The sequence below is a fragment of the Balaenoptera musculus genome, chromosome 13 (genome assembly GCF_009873245.2).
Source record: "Balaenoptera musculus isolate JJ_BM4_2016_0621 chromosome 13, mBalMus1.pri.v3, whole genome shotgun sequence".
Classification (NCBI taxonomy): domain Eukaryota; kingdom Metazoa; phylum Chordata; class Mammalia; order Artiodactyla; family Balaenopteridae; genus Balaenoptera; species Balaenoptera musculus.
The window spans coordinates 14,278,541-14,293,053 of NC_045797.1; the positions used below are offsets into that span (position 1 = coordinate 14,278,541).

General features: G+C 42.6%; 1 protein-coding gene across 7 annotated transcripts in view; it reads left to right on the forward strand.

Moving 5' to 3' along the window:
* Positions 1–1,047: 1,047 nt before the first annotated feature.
* Positions 1,048–14,513, forward strand: part of IMMT (inner membrane mitochondrial protein) — a 50,422-nt gene continuing 36,956 nt past the window's right edge. For 5 of the 7 annotated variants that reach the window (XM_036872922.1, XM_036872924.1, XM_036872925.1 and 2 more), the window contains exon 1: positions 1,056–1,227. In XM_036872922.1, coding sequence (XP_036728817.1) covers positions 1,183–1,227 — 45 coding nt within the window. In that variant the 5' untranslated portion in view covers positions 1,056–1,182. Of the gene's footprint in view, positions 1,228–1,601; positions 1,683–14,513 lie in introns of those variants that run through there. The other 2 variants (XM_036872927.1, XM_036872923.1) reach the window with 2 other exon arrangements.

Below are 14,513 nucleotides of genomic sequence, written 5' to 3' on the forward strand. Positions count from 1 at the left end.
GGTTCCAGGGATTAGGAGAATGTGGACCTATTGGGCGATAAGTATTCTGCCACTGCACTTATTAATTCATTTTAAAACAACAATTATAAGGACTTCTCTGGCAGTCCAGTGGTTAAGAATCTGTGCTTCCACTGCAGGGGCACAGGTTTGATCCCTGATAGGGGAACTAAGATCCCGCATGCTGGCGTGGTGCAGCAAAAAAACCCAAAAGACCTATTACATATTAACACAGATATTTTTATGAAAAATAACTATTTCAAAATTTTAAAAAAAATTAGCGAAGAGTGGCATTGTTTAAACCTTTTTTGCAATCTCTGTAAGGTCTGGCTTAATAGAAAAGCTGGATTCTGAAATTTGCTTATGCATTCAATTTGTTGTGGTATCACTTGTCAATGTATCTCGGGGAAAACTCTACAATTATGTAGAATTAGTAAAAAACAAGCACATAATATCTTAATATTACAAGGTTTTTTTGATTTTTTAAAAATATATTTATTTATTGTGAGCTGTGTGGGTCCTTGTTCAGCACGCGGGATGTTCTTGCGGCAAGCAGGATCTTTTAAGCTGCGGCCCGTGGACTCTCTAGTTGTGGCGTGCGGGCTCTAGAGCGCACATGGTTCTGTTGCCCCTTGGCATGTGGGGTCTTAGTTCCCCAACCAGGGATCAAATTCGCGTCCCTTGCATTGGAAGGAGGATTCTTAACCACTGGACCACCAGGGAAGTCCCATATGAAGATTGTTTTGATTTTATGGACCCTCTGAAAGGGTCTCAGGCTCACCAGGGGTCCCATACCACACTTTGAGAACCACTGAGATGCTTTCTTGCTTTAATTCTCCGGAGTCACACCTGCCCGGTTTCCGCGCGTACCAGAGCCCGAGTTTCACACGCACTGCTACCCCTCTCATTCACCGAGTAACCCGAGCTTGGGGTTAAAGCCAAGAACCCCGAGCGCGACCCGGAAGGAGAAATCGCCCTTTCCGCCTAAGCAGGACCCACCCTCTCCCAGCGGCCTGGACAAGGGCGAGAGGGGGCTGCGCGTGCGCAGTGGCGTTGGCTGCCCTTCCGGTACGCCCGGCGCGGAGAGGCGGCACGGACGCAAGCACGCACGGACGCAAGGTCTACCCTATTTGCGCCGCCGCCCTAGGTCCCACTTACACCTGCAGCGCGGTCAGCCCCGCAGAGATGCTGCGAGCCTGTCAGTTATCCGGCGTGACCTCCACCGCCCAGGTGAGGACGCGGGCGCCGGGAGAGAGCGCATGGTGAAACTGACTCCCGGCAACCGGCGGAAAATAAGGGAGGCTTTGGCTCTGCCTAGGCCCGGGGACAGAGGCGTGTCTCAGTGCCGCCCTTATCGCGAGAGTCCCGGGTGAGCCCTTGAGGCAGCTAATTCGGGAGTTCGGTGGACGGGGATGACTTGAGAGTTATTGCTGAATAGGGATGGGGCGTGGAGAAGAGAAGGTGGCGGGGAGGCGGGCGTAGGACGGGAGGCACGGCTTCGGGGACATGCCATCCAATCAGCCCCGCGCTGCCCCAGTCTAGGACCAATTGAGGCTGCTGGCGCCCGGGTCGCCGGTTGGGCGCTTGATAGGTTTCGCGCAGCCAGTGGTTGAAGGTCGACGGGGGAAAACTGCAGTTCCCAGCAGGACATGCATAGCCTTGGCTTGTTGCATCTTAATAAGCAGGTACCTGGACTGCTAGAGTCCGCGTTTTAGGGGGTCAAGGTTGTAATTAATCAGGAGGGGCTGCCTTTCTTTTCGTAGCGGAGAACACCTCTTGAGCTATTCTTACTCTGAACAAAAATGAAAGATTGTAATTTATGGAGCTCGAACACCTGGTACTCGAGGAAGGTTAGGCGTCATGACCTTGTGCTCATTTCTGAGATTAGCCTGAGGATCTGTGTCTCTAGGTGCTGGGACAATTTTGGCAGACATTCAAGGAGCCCAGACACCCAGTTATTTTTATTTCTGCATAATTATCAAAGTAATTTTCTGAAATTAAAAATAAAAAAGGAAACCTATTCCCATTGCTCACAATTTAAAGAAAATTGGTATTTTGGCAAAATGTGGTATTTGCAAAACACGTACTGTGACTCAAGCAATTGAGCAAAATCCCTGGACACAGTGAGTTAGAAATAAAAGTCAAGCTTTTTTTTTTCAAGTTTGCTTATCTCCCCTTTCGTTTCCAGGGTAGGAGAAGCAGCCTCTTCTGTAGGAAAGTGCAGGGTAGTGTTAGTTTTCTATTGCTATATAACAGGTGCCACAGATTGCGTAGCTTAAAACAACACATTTATTATCTTACTGTTTCTGGACATGAATGGTCGGGGTTCTCTGCTCGCTGTCACACAAGGATGCAAAGTGTTTTCCCTGCTGTGGTTCTCATTTGGAGCTCCTCTTCTAAGGTCCTTCAGTTTGTTGGCAGAATTCAGTCCCTTGCAGCTGTAGGGCTGAAGTCCCTGTTTTCTTGCTAGCTCTCACCTCACCCCTCCTGGGGGCTGCCTGAAGTTCCTTCCCGCAAGGTCCTCAGAGGCAGTTTGTAACACAAATGTTTACTTTCTTGCAGGCTACCAGGAGCTTGTCTCTCAGACTTCAAAATCTCTTAACTTCCCTGTTTCTGATCTCCAGACCCAGATTTAAACGGCTTATGTGATTAGGCCAGGCCCACCTGGGTAACTCCCTTTTGATTAGTTCAAGTCAACTGATTAGAAACCTAATTACATCTGCAAAATCCCTTTTGGTATGCAACTCTAATCATGGGCTTAACCTCAGGGGGCAGAGATCATGGGAGCCGTCTTAGAATCTGGCCTATCATAGTGCCCAAGTGGGGCTAGGAGGTTGGAGGAAGCAGAACTGCCTTTCAGGGCAGAACTGGTGAGGTATGTTTTTGGAGCCCTCCTTTCAGGCCCAGTCTTGTTACATCATGGTTGTCACTGATCTGTCTCTGTCTGCCCTGAAGTCCAAAATTACTTTTTCCTTCCTTGCCTTTATCAAAATATTTTCCACTTAATGGGATCCCAGTTAGGAAATTAGGAGAAAACTGGTTAAAACTTCATACTAAAATATGAGCAGGCTTTTCTAGCCTGCAACCAAGATTTCTTACCTTCCTAAAACTGCTGTCTTGAAAAATTCATTGGTTTATTCTTCTTATCTCCTCTTCATTCTATAGTATTTGCTCCTGTTGCTTTGTGAAACTCTTTTTGCTCTTCTCATGTAGTATCTTGGGTCCCATTTTACCCTTCATCTCTTTTATTTTCCTTTGTTGAGTCGACTTCTTCTTGTACCTCTAGGAACTCTAGTACCCCAATGAACTTTCCCCCTCTCCCCCTTTCTCTTTTCATTTAAGACATTTTTCTCTTTTCATTTAAGACATTTCCAGCAAACTGGAGGGCATTCCACATATACCCTGTGCCTGAGGGATGCATAGCCTCCCCCTGTATTAAGATCTGCCACTGGAGTGTTACATTTGTTACAATTGATGAACCTACATTGACATATCATAATCACCCACCATCCATTGTTGACACTAGCGTTCACTTTTGATGTTGTACATTCTGTGGATTAAGACACATGTATGATGACATGTATCCATCATTATAGTATCATATAGAGTATTTTCACTGTCCTAGAAATCCTCTGTGCTCCACCTGTTCATCACTTGCCTACCCCCACCTCCTGGCAACCACCAATCTCTTTACTGTCTCCATAGTTTTGCTTTTTTCAAATGTCATATAGATGGAATCATACAGAATGTAGCCTTTTCAGATTGGTTTCTTTCACTTAGTAGTACATTTAAGGTTCCTCCGTGTCTTTTCATGGCTTGATGGTTCATTTCTTTTTAGTGCTGAATAATATTCCATTGTCTGGCTATACCACAGTTTATTTATCCATTCACCTACGGAAGGACATCTTGGTTGCCTCCAAGGTTTGGCAGTTAAGAATAAAGATGCAGTAAACTTTTCAGTGCAGGTTTTTACGTGGACATACATTTTCAGCTCCTTTGTGTAAATACCAGGGAGCACGTATGCTGGATCATATGGTGAGAATATGTTTTGTTTTGTAAGAAACTGCCAGTCTGTCTTCCAAAATGGCTGGACTATTTTGCATTCCCAGCAGCAGTGAATGAGAGTTCCTGTTGCTCCACATCCTCACCAGCACTTGGTTGTGGTCAGTGTTGGGGATTTTGGCCATTCTAAGAGGCATGTAGTGATACTGTCCCATCTCTTTATATGCTCTCTTACTGGGATTACATCAATTCTCAGAATTTTAATTCCTAAGCAGATGATTGTCTAGCCTCCGCTTTTGAACTTTGTACTCAAATTTCTAAATTCTTGTTTGATTTTGTCAAAATCCTTTCCACTCCATCACACCATCTTCTTAAATGTCTTCTGGCTTTTACTGTTGCCCTCCTAGAGTCAGTTCTTCACCTAGTTGTTAACAACGGCCTTTAAAAAAGCATACAGACCATGTCATGCCCTCCCGTGACATCCCGTCTCATCAGAGTAAAATCTAAACTCTTTACCGTGCCCACTGGGCCCTTCATGATCTGGCTCTTTGCATATCTATTTTTCTACTCGGCCTCATTCTCTTCTTCTCACTGCCTTTTCATTTGCTGTTTACCCTGAAGTCCTCCCATACATCTTTGCTTAGCTCACTCCCTTCAGATATTTTCTCAGCTATCACCTTCCCTTCAGAGAGGCCTTCCCTATCCAAAACAGACCTCTGACCACTCTCTCCTTTGCATCACTCTGAACTTACCCTTACCCTACTTGGTTGTACTTTGTAGCTCCTACCACCACCTGACATACTGTGTATTTATTGTGTATTTTCCATATTAAAATGGAAGCTCCTCAAAGGGACTGTATCCATAGTACTCACAATCGTCCCTAGCTCCTAATAGATGCTCAGTAAATAAACATGTCTCATTTGTGGCGTGTTTGAATGAAAGAATAAATGTGTTCTGTGAATTTTTCTTAATTTCTGTAAGTGGATGTGACCTCCCTTAAACTTAAACCTCCATTGGTTTTAGAACCTCCAGAGAAACAGAACCGATAGGGTGTGCAAGTAGATAGAAAGATTTACTATAAGGAATTGGCCCATGCAGTTGTGGAGGCTGGCAGGTCCAGCGTCCGCAGTGGAGGCTGGCAGGCTTGATACGCACAGACCCAGAGGAGCTTGTGGTGCTTTTTCAGTCTGAAGGCTGGCAAATTGGAGACCCAGGATAGCTGATGGTGCAGTTCCAGTCTGAAGGCAGTCTGCCGGAGAATTCCCTCTTGGCTTGGGGAGACTGGTCTTTTTGTTCTATTCCGGTTTTCCATTGACTGGATGAGGCCCACCCACATTATGGAAGGCAACCTGCTTTATTCATAGTTCATTGATTCAAATGTTAATTTCATCCAAAAACACCCTCCAAGTTGACATATACAATTTACTATCACGGCTGGCATCTAGCTTATCCTCGTGTCTGGGCTTAATCATCCTTAAATTCCTTACATGTGGGTATTCAGCAGAAATGAATTGCTCTTTCTTTCTTTCCCAAAAGTGAGCTTCAGAGCTCTGGTTCTTCCTCACTTTACTTCCCAGACCTAACACCATCTGTCTTCTTTTAGTCCCAGGACTGCATGGCCAGGCCCAACCTTTTTTGAGGTGGGCTTTGGGTTTGGAGGACCTGGGCTTTCAGCCTAGCCTGGCCCTCTCCCAGACTACAAATTTGGGAGTGGTCATCTGCATGTGCATTGATCTTATCTGCTTATAATTTTGAAAAAGAGAAAGAAACATTATTTTTGAGGGTTGACTAAGCTACCTTATTTAACTAAGACCAAGTTTGATAGCAGGGCTAGTTTAGGACTGAACTTGTGTGTGGACATTTTTAGCTATCATCTTCTGGAATTCTTTCTTTTCATTAGGGTTATAAAACACTGTTACTCAATAATAGATGTAGGTAGTGAGGCACATGTGGTAGAAAGTAATTTAGTATATGATACAGCCTGTTTGCTTCTATGCATATTAGAATCCTTTTTTTTTTAAAAATAAATTTATTTATTTGTTTTTATTTTTGGCTGTGTTGGGTCTTCATTGCTGTGCACGGGCTTTTCTCTAGTTGCGGTGAGCGGGGGCTACTCTTCGTTGTGGTGCGTGGGCTTGTCATTGCGGTGGCTTCTCTTGTTATGGAGCACAGGCTCTAGGTGCTTGGGCTTCAGTATTTGTGGCACGCGGGCTCAGTAGTTGTGGCTCGGGGGCTTAATTACTCTGCGGCATGTGGGATCTTCCGGCCAGGGCTCGAACCCATATCTCCTGCATTGGCAGGCAGATTCTTAACCACTGCGCCACCAGGGAAGTCCAGAATCCTTTTTTATTATTCTTCATTTTCATTTCTCTGGACCAGTTGCTTTCAGACCATTTTGAAATACATTTTACATCGTAACTTAGAACACAGGATTGAGAGTATATAGGTAATATATATTTTCACACATATATGCAGAGAAAACTAGAGAAATATCACCTTCCTGCTTTTGCCATACTGATGAATATCTGCTATTTCCTTGTCATAACTGAAGAGCACTTTTTCTCCTAGATATAGAATATGTTTTTACTGGGAAATAATACTGCTTTCATGCCAAACTTAATTGGATTTGTGTATGTGATATATTTTTAACCTTAATGCATGATTCCTATAAAATATTTTTAGTCAACTATAGAAAGAGTTGTTGGATATTAATCTGTAATTCAAATGTAGAACTTGCCATTAACTTCTGGATACCTTTTGTTTGTTTGTGTGGGAGGAATCCTTATGACAAATCTCAAAACCAAAATGTCAGTTACAGCAAACAGCCACATCTAGAAGGGAAACCCGCAACCTCCAGATAGGGTTCATATGCGGGGACTTGTATTCTAGTCTCTGTTTCCAGGATTGTGGTTCCTTTTCATATGTTCACTTTAGTTTGGAAGAGCTAAGGAATAAGTGGTCTTTGCAAGAACATTACAGGGCTTCCCTGGTGGCGCAGTGGTTGAGAATCTGCCTGCCAATGCAGGGGACACGGGTTCGAGCCCTGGTCTGGGAGGATCCCACATGCCGCGGAGCGACTAGGCCCGTGAGCCACAATTGCTGAGCCTGCGTGTCTGGAGCCTGTGCTCCACACCAAGAGAGGCCGCGATAGTGAGAGGCCCGCGCACCGCGATGAAGAGTGGCCCCCGCTTGCCGCAACTAGAGAAAGCCCTCGCACAGAAACGAAGACCCAACACAGCCATAAATAAAATAAATAAATAAAAATAAAATAAAATAAACAGGGACTTCCCTGGTGGCACAGTGATTAAGACTCCACGCTCCCAAGGCAGGGGGCCTGGGTTCGATCCCTGGTCAGGGAACTAGATCCCACATGCATGCCGTACCTAAGAGTTCGCATGCTGCAACTAAGGAGCCTGCCTGCCGCAACTAAGACGGGGCCCAAATAAATAAATAAATAAAATACTTAAAAAAAAAATTAAAAAAAAAATAAAATAAACAGGAGCTGTTGTTTAAAAAAAAAAGAACATTACATGGGAATTGTGTGTTTTAACTCGCTTTTTTGGGGTTTGTTAAAATCATGTTTCTATAGGTTGGAAGCAGCAATGCTAACCTTATAACATTTATTACAAGGCTATGTGTCAAGGCAAATTGTTTTGAAACAGTATTGTCTTTTCTACATTGTTGGTTATTATTAATAAAAAGGTATTCCAGAACTAAGAAATGTCCAATATTTTGTGTGTTAAAGTTAGGACGTTTAGTTTATATAAATAGAGAGTTTAGTTTGGTGCTTAAGAAAGAGAGTTCTGAAGGTAGACCTTGGATTTGTCAGTGGTTTCTTACACGTGACACCAAAAGACACAAGATAAATTGGATTTCACAAAATTAAAAAATGTTTTGGGGCTTCCCTGGTGGTGCGGTGGTTAAGAATCCACCTGCCAATGTAGAGCCAGAAAGTAGATAGTGGCTGCCAGGAGCTGGGGAGAAGGGAAAATGGGGAGACTGCTTAGTTGGTACAGGAATTTACTTTTGGAGTGATGAAACTGTTCTGGAACTAGATAGTGGTGATAGTTGTACAGCATTGTGGATGTACTAAATGCCACTGAAATGTACACTTTAAAATTTAAAGTGAATTTTATAAGCCAATTTTACCACACAGAGAAAAAAACAAAACACTTAACACCAGGCAGTTGCAGATGGCCTGATATATACAGAGCTAGACTTAAATATATATATATAATTAAAGTAATATAAAATAATATATAATAAACTTGAAGTAGCATCCATTAGCCAAAAATGGGACAATTTGAGTCTTCAAAAGGATAACAGTTGCAACTGGTTTAAGTTCATCTAAAGTGTTTAAATCCATGAATTGATAAAGATCTTGTTTTAGTTTGCTAAGGCACCTTGAGCTTGGGGTAAAAGATTTATTTACTGCCTCCCTCAGTTCTGGGGGTTTCCTGGCCTCAGCTGGGCATTTTGTGTCCCTCGTGAGGTTTTAGTCAGGCCATGGCTGGGGCTAGAGTCATCTCAAAGGCTTCCTCACTCCCGGTGTCTGGCAGTTGATACTGGCTGCAGCTGAGACCTCAGCTGGGACTGTTGGCTGGAACACCTACATGTGTGTCTGGGTTTCCTCCCAGTTTGGCGGCTGTGTTCCAAGAGCAAGTGTGGCGAGAGGCAGAGCCAGGCAGAAGCTGTATCCCCTTTATGTCCTGGTCTCAGAAGTCACAGGGCCTCACTTTCACTGCCCTCTATTAGTAAACTAGTAACTAAGGCGTGCCCTGGTTCCAGGGAAGGGCTCAGTTTGCTGGAGGAGTAGCAAGTTTCTGGAAGAGCATGTGTTACAGGAAATATTGTTGTAGTCAGTTTTGGACAATACAGTCTGCCTTGTAGCCACAACTTGCATTCCTCCCACATGTGAATACATTCACAGCCTTCCTCATAACCCTCCAGAACCTCATCCCATCACAGCATCAGGCTTAGACTAACGGACCAGGATCTTGCTGTCAAATCAGATCCCTTTGCAGCTAAGACATCTTGAATGTGGTCTGTTGGGTACAGTTCCTTAAGTGCCTTTCCTTTCAGTCTAAAGACCTGTGAACTAAAGAGACAAGTTATCTGTTCCCCATATACCCTACACACAGTACAGCGTGACACTCCCATCCAGAGAGGCACACAGCAGTCACCGTTCACAACAGATGTCAAATCCAACTGGCACATGTTGCTGTTTGCTTAATTAGGACTGAGTCCTCTTGCTTGGGAATGTTTCTCCATAGCTCTTTTTTTTTGGCTGCACTGCGCGGCATGCCGGATCTTAGTTCCCCAAACCCGAGCCCCCTGCCGTGGAAGCGCTGAGTATTAACCACTGGACCGCCAGGGAAGTCCCCCTCCATAGCTCTTGGTTCTACCCTCTGGGCTTCAGATTTCACCCTTTGAATCATCCTTCCTTTTCTTTTTTTAATTATTTAATTAATTAATTTATTTATTTTTGGCTGCGTTGGGTCTTGGTTGCTGCGTGTGGACTTTCTCTAGTTGCTGCGAGCAGGGGCTACTCTTCATTATGGTGCGCGGGCTTCTCATTGTGGTGGCTTCTCTTGTTGCGGAGCACGGGCTCTAGGTGCACGGGCTCAGTAGTTGTGGCTCGCGGGCTCAGTAGTTGTGGTGCACGGGCTTAGTTGCTCCACGGCATGTGGGATCTTCCCGGACCAGGGCTCGAGCCCATGTCTCCTGCATTGGCAGGCGGATTCTTAACCACTGCGCCACCAGGGAAGCCCCATCCTTCCTTTTCCAGATATGTCGCCTGTTGGCAGCTGAATCGTTTTCTCAGACTGCTTTCTGTCTGTAGAAGTTCTAGAGTCCAAAAACCTCTATTTGTTTTATACTCTTTTCACCTTTAAATCCAGGCCGGCCTGTTTTTTTTTCATCTTAAGGACTTTGTGGGTTTCTTGTGGGTCTTACTGGGGTTTTCTCCATTAGACAAAAGCCACACCCACAAATCTGATCAGAATAAGCTCTTCTCCAATTTTGGGCTCGCTGTGAGGCTGCTGTGGTCTCAAACCCCTAAGATTTTCAGTTGCCCTGTTGTTTAATAAAAAGAATATGGGATGCATACTCTTAAGATCCTTAATGGGCCTTTTCTCAGTATAAAAAGTTCTGTGAGGAGCACCTCCTGAGATCTTTCTGAGGTCTTAAAGGATCGTTGCTAACTGGAGAGGCTGAGAATGAGAAACAGTCTTATTTTTTAACCCACCAAGTACTGGCTCCTTTATATTTCCTTCAAATTTTGCTTGAAAGCTAAACAGTTTTTTTTGGTTTGTGTGTGTTTCAGAAGCCCGGCTCTATCCTTATCATACTCTGCTAAAAGGAAGCAGTTGGCACTTGTGAACGTTCTGCTTAGTACTCTCTTTAGCTAAATCCATCAGTTCATTAGGTATAGCTGTACCTAATTTTCTATTTTCCATGTCTTACCACGGGGGTGACGATTTTGATAAACTTCTGCCACTACATACAAAGATCCCTCTTTCCTCCAGGTTCCAAAAATATTTTTCTCACTTTTCTTAAGCCCTCACCAAAACAGCTTCTGTGAAGGCCATTAGGCTTCTGCTGACAGTCTCCTCAAGGCCCTTCCAACTTTCACTCCCCACCCCCCAGTCCCAAAGTCATTAACACGTGCCGTATGTTTTATAGTAGCACCCTATTTCCAGGTACAAGCATTTGTTTGGTTATAGCTGTAAAACAGATCACCTCAAACCTAGGCTTTATTTATTCTTTTACGGTAAATAATATTTATTATTATACAGATAAAAATTATATTGTATTATATATACTTATAAGGAAATAACATATAAGTAAATATCTTTCATTTCTAAGGAGGTTCCATTAGGAGGTTCTTGGGGTCTCACGAGCTTGCAAGGTTCTGGGGAAGTGGCAAGGTTCTAGAAAAGCATGTGAGATGTGAAATATGGCAGTGTTTGGAAAATACAATCTGTCACAATTAATAAATGAAAACCAAAAAACCGCACAATTGTTCATCATCAGAGGATAACTGGATAAAAGGATAAGAAGAATCAACCATTTATCCTGCCTTTCCTATATGAACTGTACTATTGAGTAATCAAATTGTAGATGAGGGGAAGCATCTCTTTATAAAATACGTCAAATTATAAATGAAAAATAGAATTAGAGACCACTTTTTGCAACTTCCAATAAATTAATGGATCTAGACATTGTACATAAGCACAATTGATAACAGCACAAAAAGAGAGGCAAGCAGACGTTGTGTGCCTCCCAATGAAAGAAAACACCACCCTCTAAAGTCTTGCCAAAGAGACTAAACCTGAGTCTGATCAAGTGTCTGGTTCCAGCTCCAGCTTGCAGGAAATACAGAGGACAGGAACGTGTTAAATTGCACCTTGAACAAAATCCAGTCTGTGGAAAATTCTGCAGGTTGAACAAGCAGATTTCTTCAACTGAATGATTACTGGAGGGAACACCTATAGAGTAAAAGACCTATGGATTAATAGACTTAGAAGATATCCATATTTTTTTAATAGGCAAGACTAAACTTTGTATCTAGGGATTCATACTTGGGTGATAAAACCGTAGAAAACTTAAATTTCCTGACTCTTAAAGCTCTGTTTGGAATATGAAATGCAACATAGACTATGACGGTAGCCTAATGAACAGGATACTTAAATTTTTTAAACCAGGAGCCACTATTTCAGATAAAAATCTATTTATTTGCGTCAGGATACAATCAATTTTCTTTTTTTTTGTACAGAAGTATGAAACTTCTTTTAAATTAATTTTTAGGCTGCGTTGGGTCTTCATTGCTGTGCGTGGGCTTTCTCTAGTTGCGGCGAGCGGAGGCTACTCTTTGTTGTGGTGCGCAGGCTTCTCATTGCGGTGGCTTCTCTTGTTGCGGAGCATGGGCTCTAGGTGTGTGGGCTTCAGTAGTTGCAGCGCGTGGGCTCAGTAGTTGTGGCTCACGGGCTCTAGAGCACAGGCTCAGTAGTTGTGGCACACGGGCTTAGTTGTTCCGCAGCATGTGGGATCTTTCTGGACCAGGGATCAAACCCATGTCCCCTGCATTGGCAGGCGGATTATTAACCACTGCACCACCAGGCAAGTCCCAAGTGTGAGACCTTTTATTGCTACTATTTTTTGGTCATAAAAGACGAATTTTTTCACATTTTATCCCTTCTTAAATCAGGGTGCATATTACAGTTGTTTAATTGAAAGCTCAGCTTTCAAAAACAAAAACAAAAACAAGAATATCCAGAAAAATTCTGAAAAAGAATAGTACTAGAAGAGAGGACTAGCTCTACCAGGTTAAAACCTAATTCTAAGATGCAGTAGTTAAAACATTGTGGTATTAGTCTATGAATAGAAGTGTGTGAATAGGTGGAACAGTGGAACAAATTAGGAAATCTAAATGCATCAAGGAATTGAGTATATTTTAAGGTGGCATTTCAAATTGTTGGGGAAAAAAATGGATTATTCAGTCTACGACTTAGGGACCACTGAATAGACATTTAGGAAAAAATAAAGTTGAATCCATGCCGTATACTTTACACTGGATTCATAGATTTAAATATAAAGAAGATGAAACCATGAGAGTAAAACCATGGAAGACTTATTTTATCATCGGAGGGTGGCTTTCTAAGAATAGGAGAAAACCCGGAAGTCATAAAAGATGGACACTTTTGGCTATAAAAGTATCACAAACTGGATAAAACCATTTGCAAGTAGCAGGGACATGGCTAATTTTTCTTCATGTGTAAAGAACACTTAGAACATGAAGATGATCAATCTTATTTAAAAGTGGTCAAAGGATACACTCTGATAGTTCATAGAAGAGGAAATAAAACAGATCATAAATATATTAAAAGATGCACAGTCATAACAGAGGAAACTGTGGTTAAAACTGCACTGCAATGCTGTTGGAGAGGCTGTGGGAACCCGCGTCCCCTGCACTGGGAGGCGGACTCTTAACCACTGCGTCACCAGGGACGCCCCTAATAGGGCAACATTTACCAACGTTTCAGGTGTTACTTTTAGGAATACTTTTAGGAATTGACCCCAAATGATGTATGTTTCTCATTGTTTATTATAATAAAAATTTAAACAAAACCTCAGTCACCATCAAAAAGAGGCTGGTTAAATATATTAAGTGACAACTGTTGGAGGCCAGAGGGAATGAAATGTACCCACCGAACTGAGAGCGTCTTGAGACCAAAACACAAGGCAGGCAGCTCCACATAATCAACAGATCAGTTTATTATAAGGTAACTTACAGGATGGGATCCGGCAGACAGTGATCCGGAAGCGCTCACAACTGCACTCTGCATGTCTGAGGGGCTATTGGGACGATTTTATAGTTAACCTAGAGTACAGGGGTACGTGCTTGGGAACAGGACGTGCATTCCTAAGTCAAGATGATTGAGTGGGTAACTGGTCTCATGGGTAGGGGAATACGTCAGCAAAGGTCTTCAATGTTTGGGGACTAACAGAGCATAGAGGCCCCCTGGTCCTAATGATTATTAAACAATATCTATTAAGTACAAAGCCTTTGATGACAGAGTAGCGATTTACCACACAGTACCATCCTGGGCAGGGTCTGTGGAAGGACAGGAGGAACTATGTGGGCCTAAGATGGCATCAGTTATGCTAACAGCCGTGCAACCAACCATACAGTGGAGCACTGAATCACTCAGATCCAGTAGGAAGATTTTCATGTGCTGATACAGAATGAGCTCAAGTGTATATTGTTGAGTGAACTTTAGTACAGGACTGGGTGTATGTTATGGTTTCGTTTGTGTAAAGGAGGCGTGCCCGGAATTCTCCGTCACAAAATATCTGAATATATAAGAAACAGATTAGCATTGGTTGCCTAAGGAGAGGGAATCTTAAGTGGCTGGAAGACAGAAGTATGAGGGAGTCTTCACTCTGTATGTAACTAAACATTTTGAATTTTGATTTTGAATTTTAGATTTTAAATTTACTTAATGCTAGGAACTATAAACTTACAATCACATCAAATATATCTGTCAAAGGGAGGGAAGAGGGGCAAGGTAAAAGTAGAAGATGGATAAAGGAACAGATTAAAAAATATATATTGCTGTGAATTAGGGTGTTCTCAAACTCTAGTGTTGAATTTGGCTCTGTATTACACAGAATCAAGTATCCATTATTATGTTTGCTGCTTGACATTCCAATTAGCTAATTATCCACTGTTAACAGTGCCTTAATTTTTGACTTGAATACCTTTTTATACCCATTGAGGTAAAAAAATGCTTTCTTAAACAAAACATAACTTTAATGGTTTCCTAATATTTCATCCCTAAGTGAACAAAATGGAGTTGTTGATATATGAAAGTAGATGCAATTCTGTTTGAAATTTCATGCTACTTGTCTTATAGAACAGTAGGGAAACACCCTTTTCTTGTAATTTCGGTTGAGAATTCTACACTAAAGGTACTAATTGAAATACTTTTAAAATACCAATTATAGCTGCT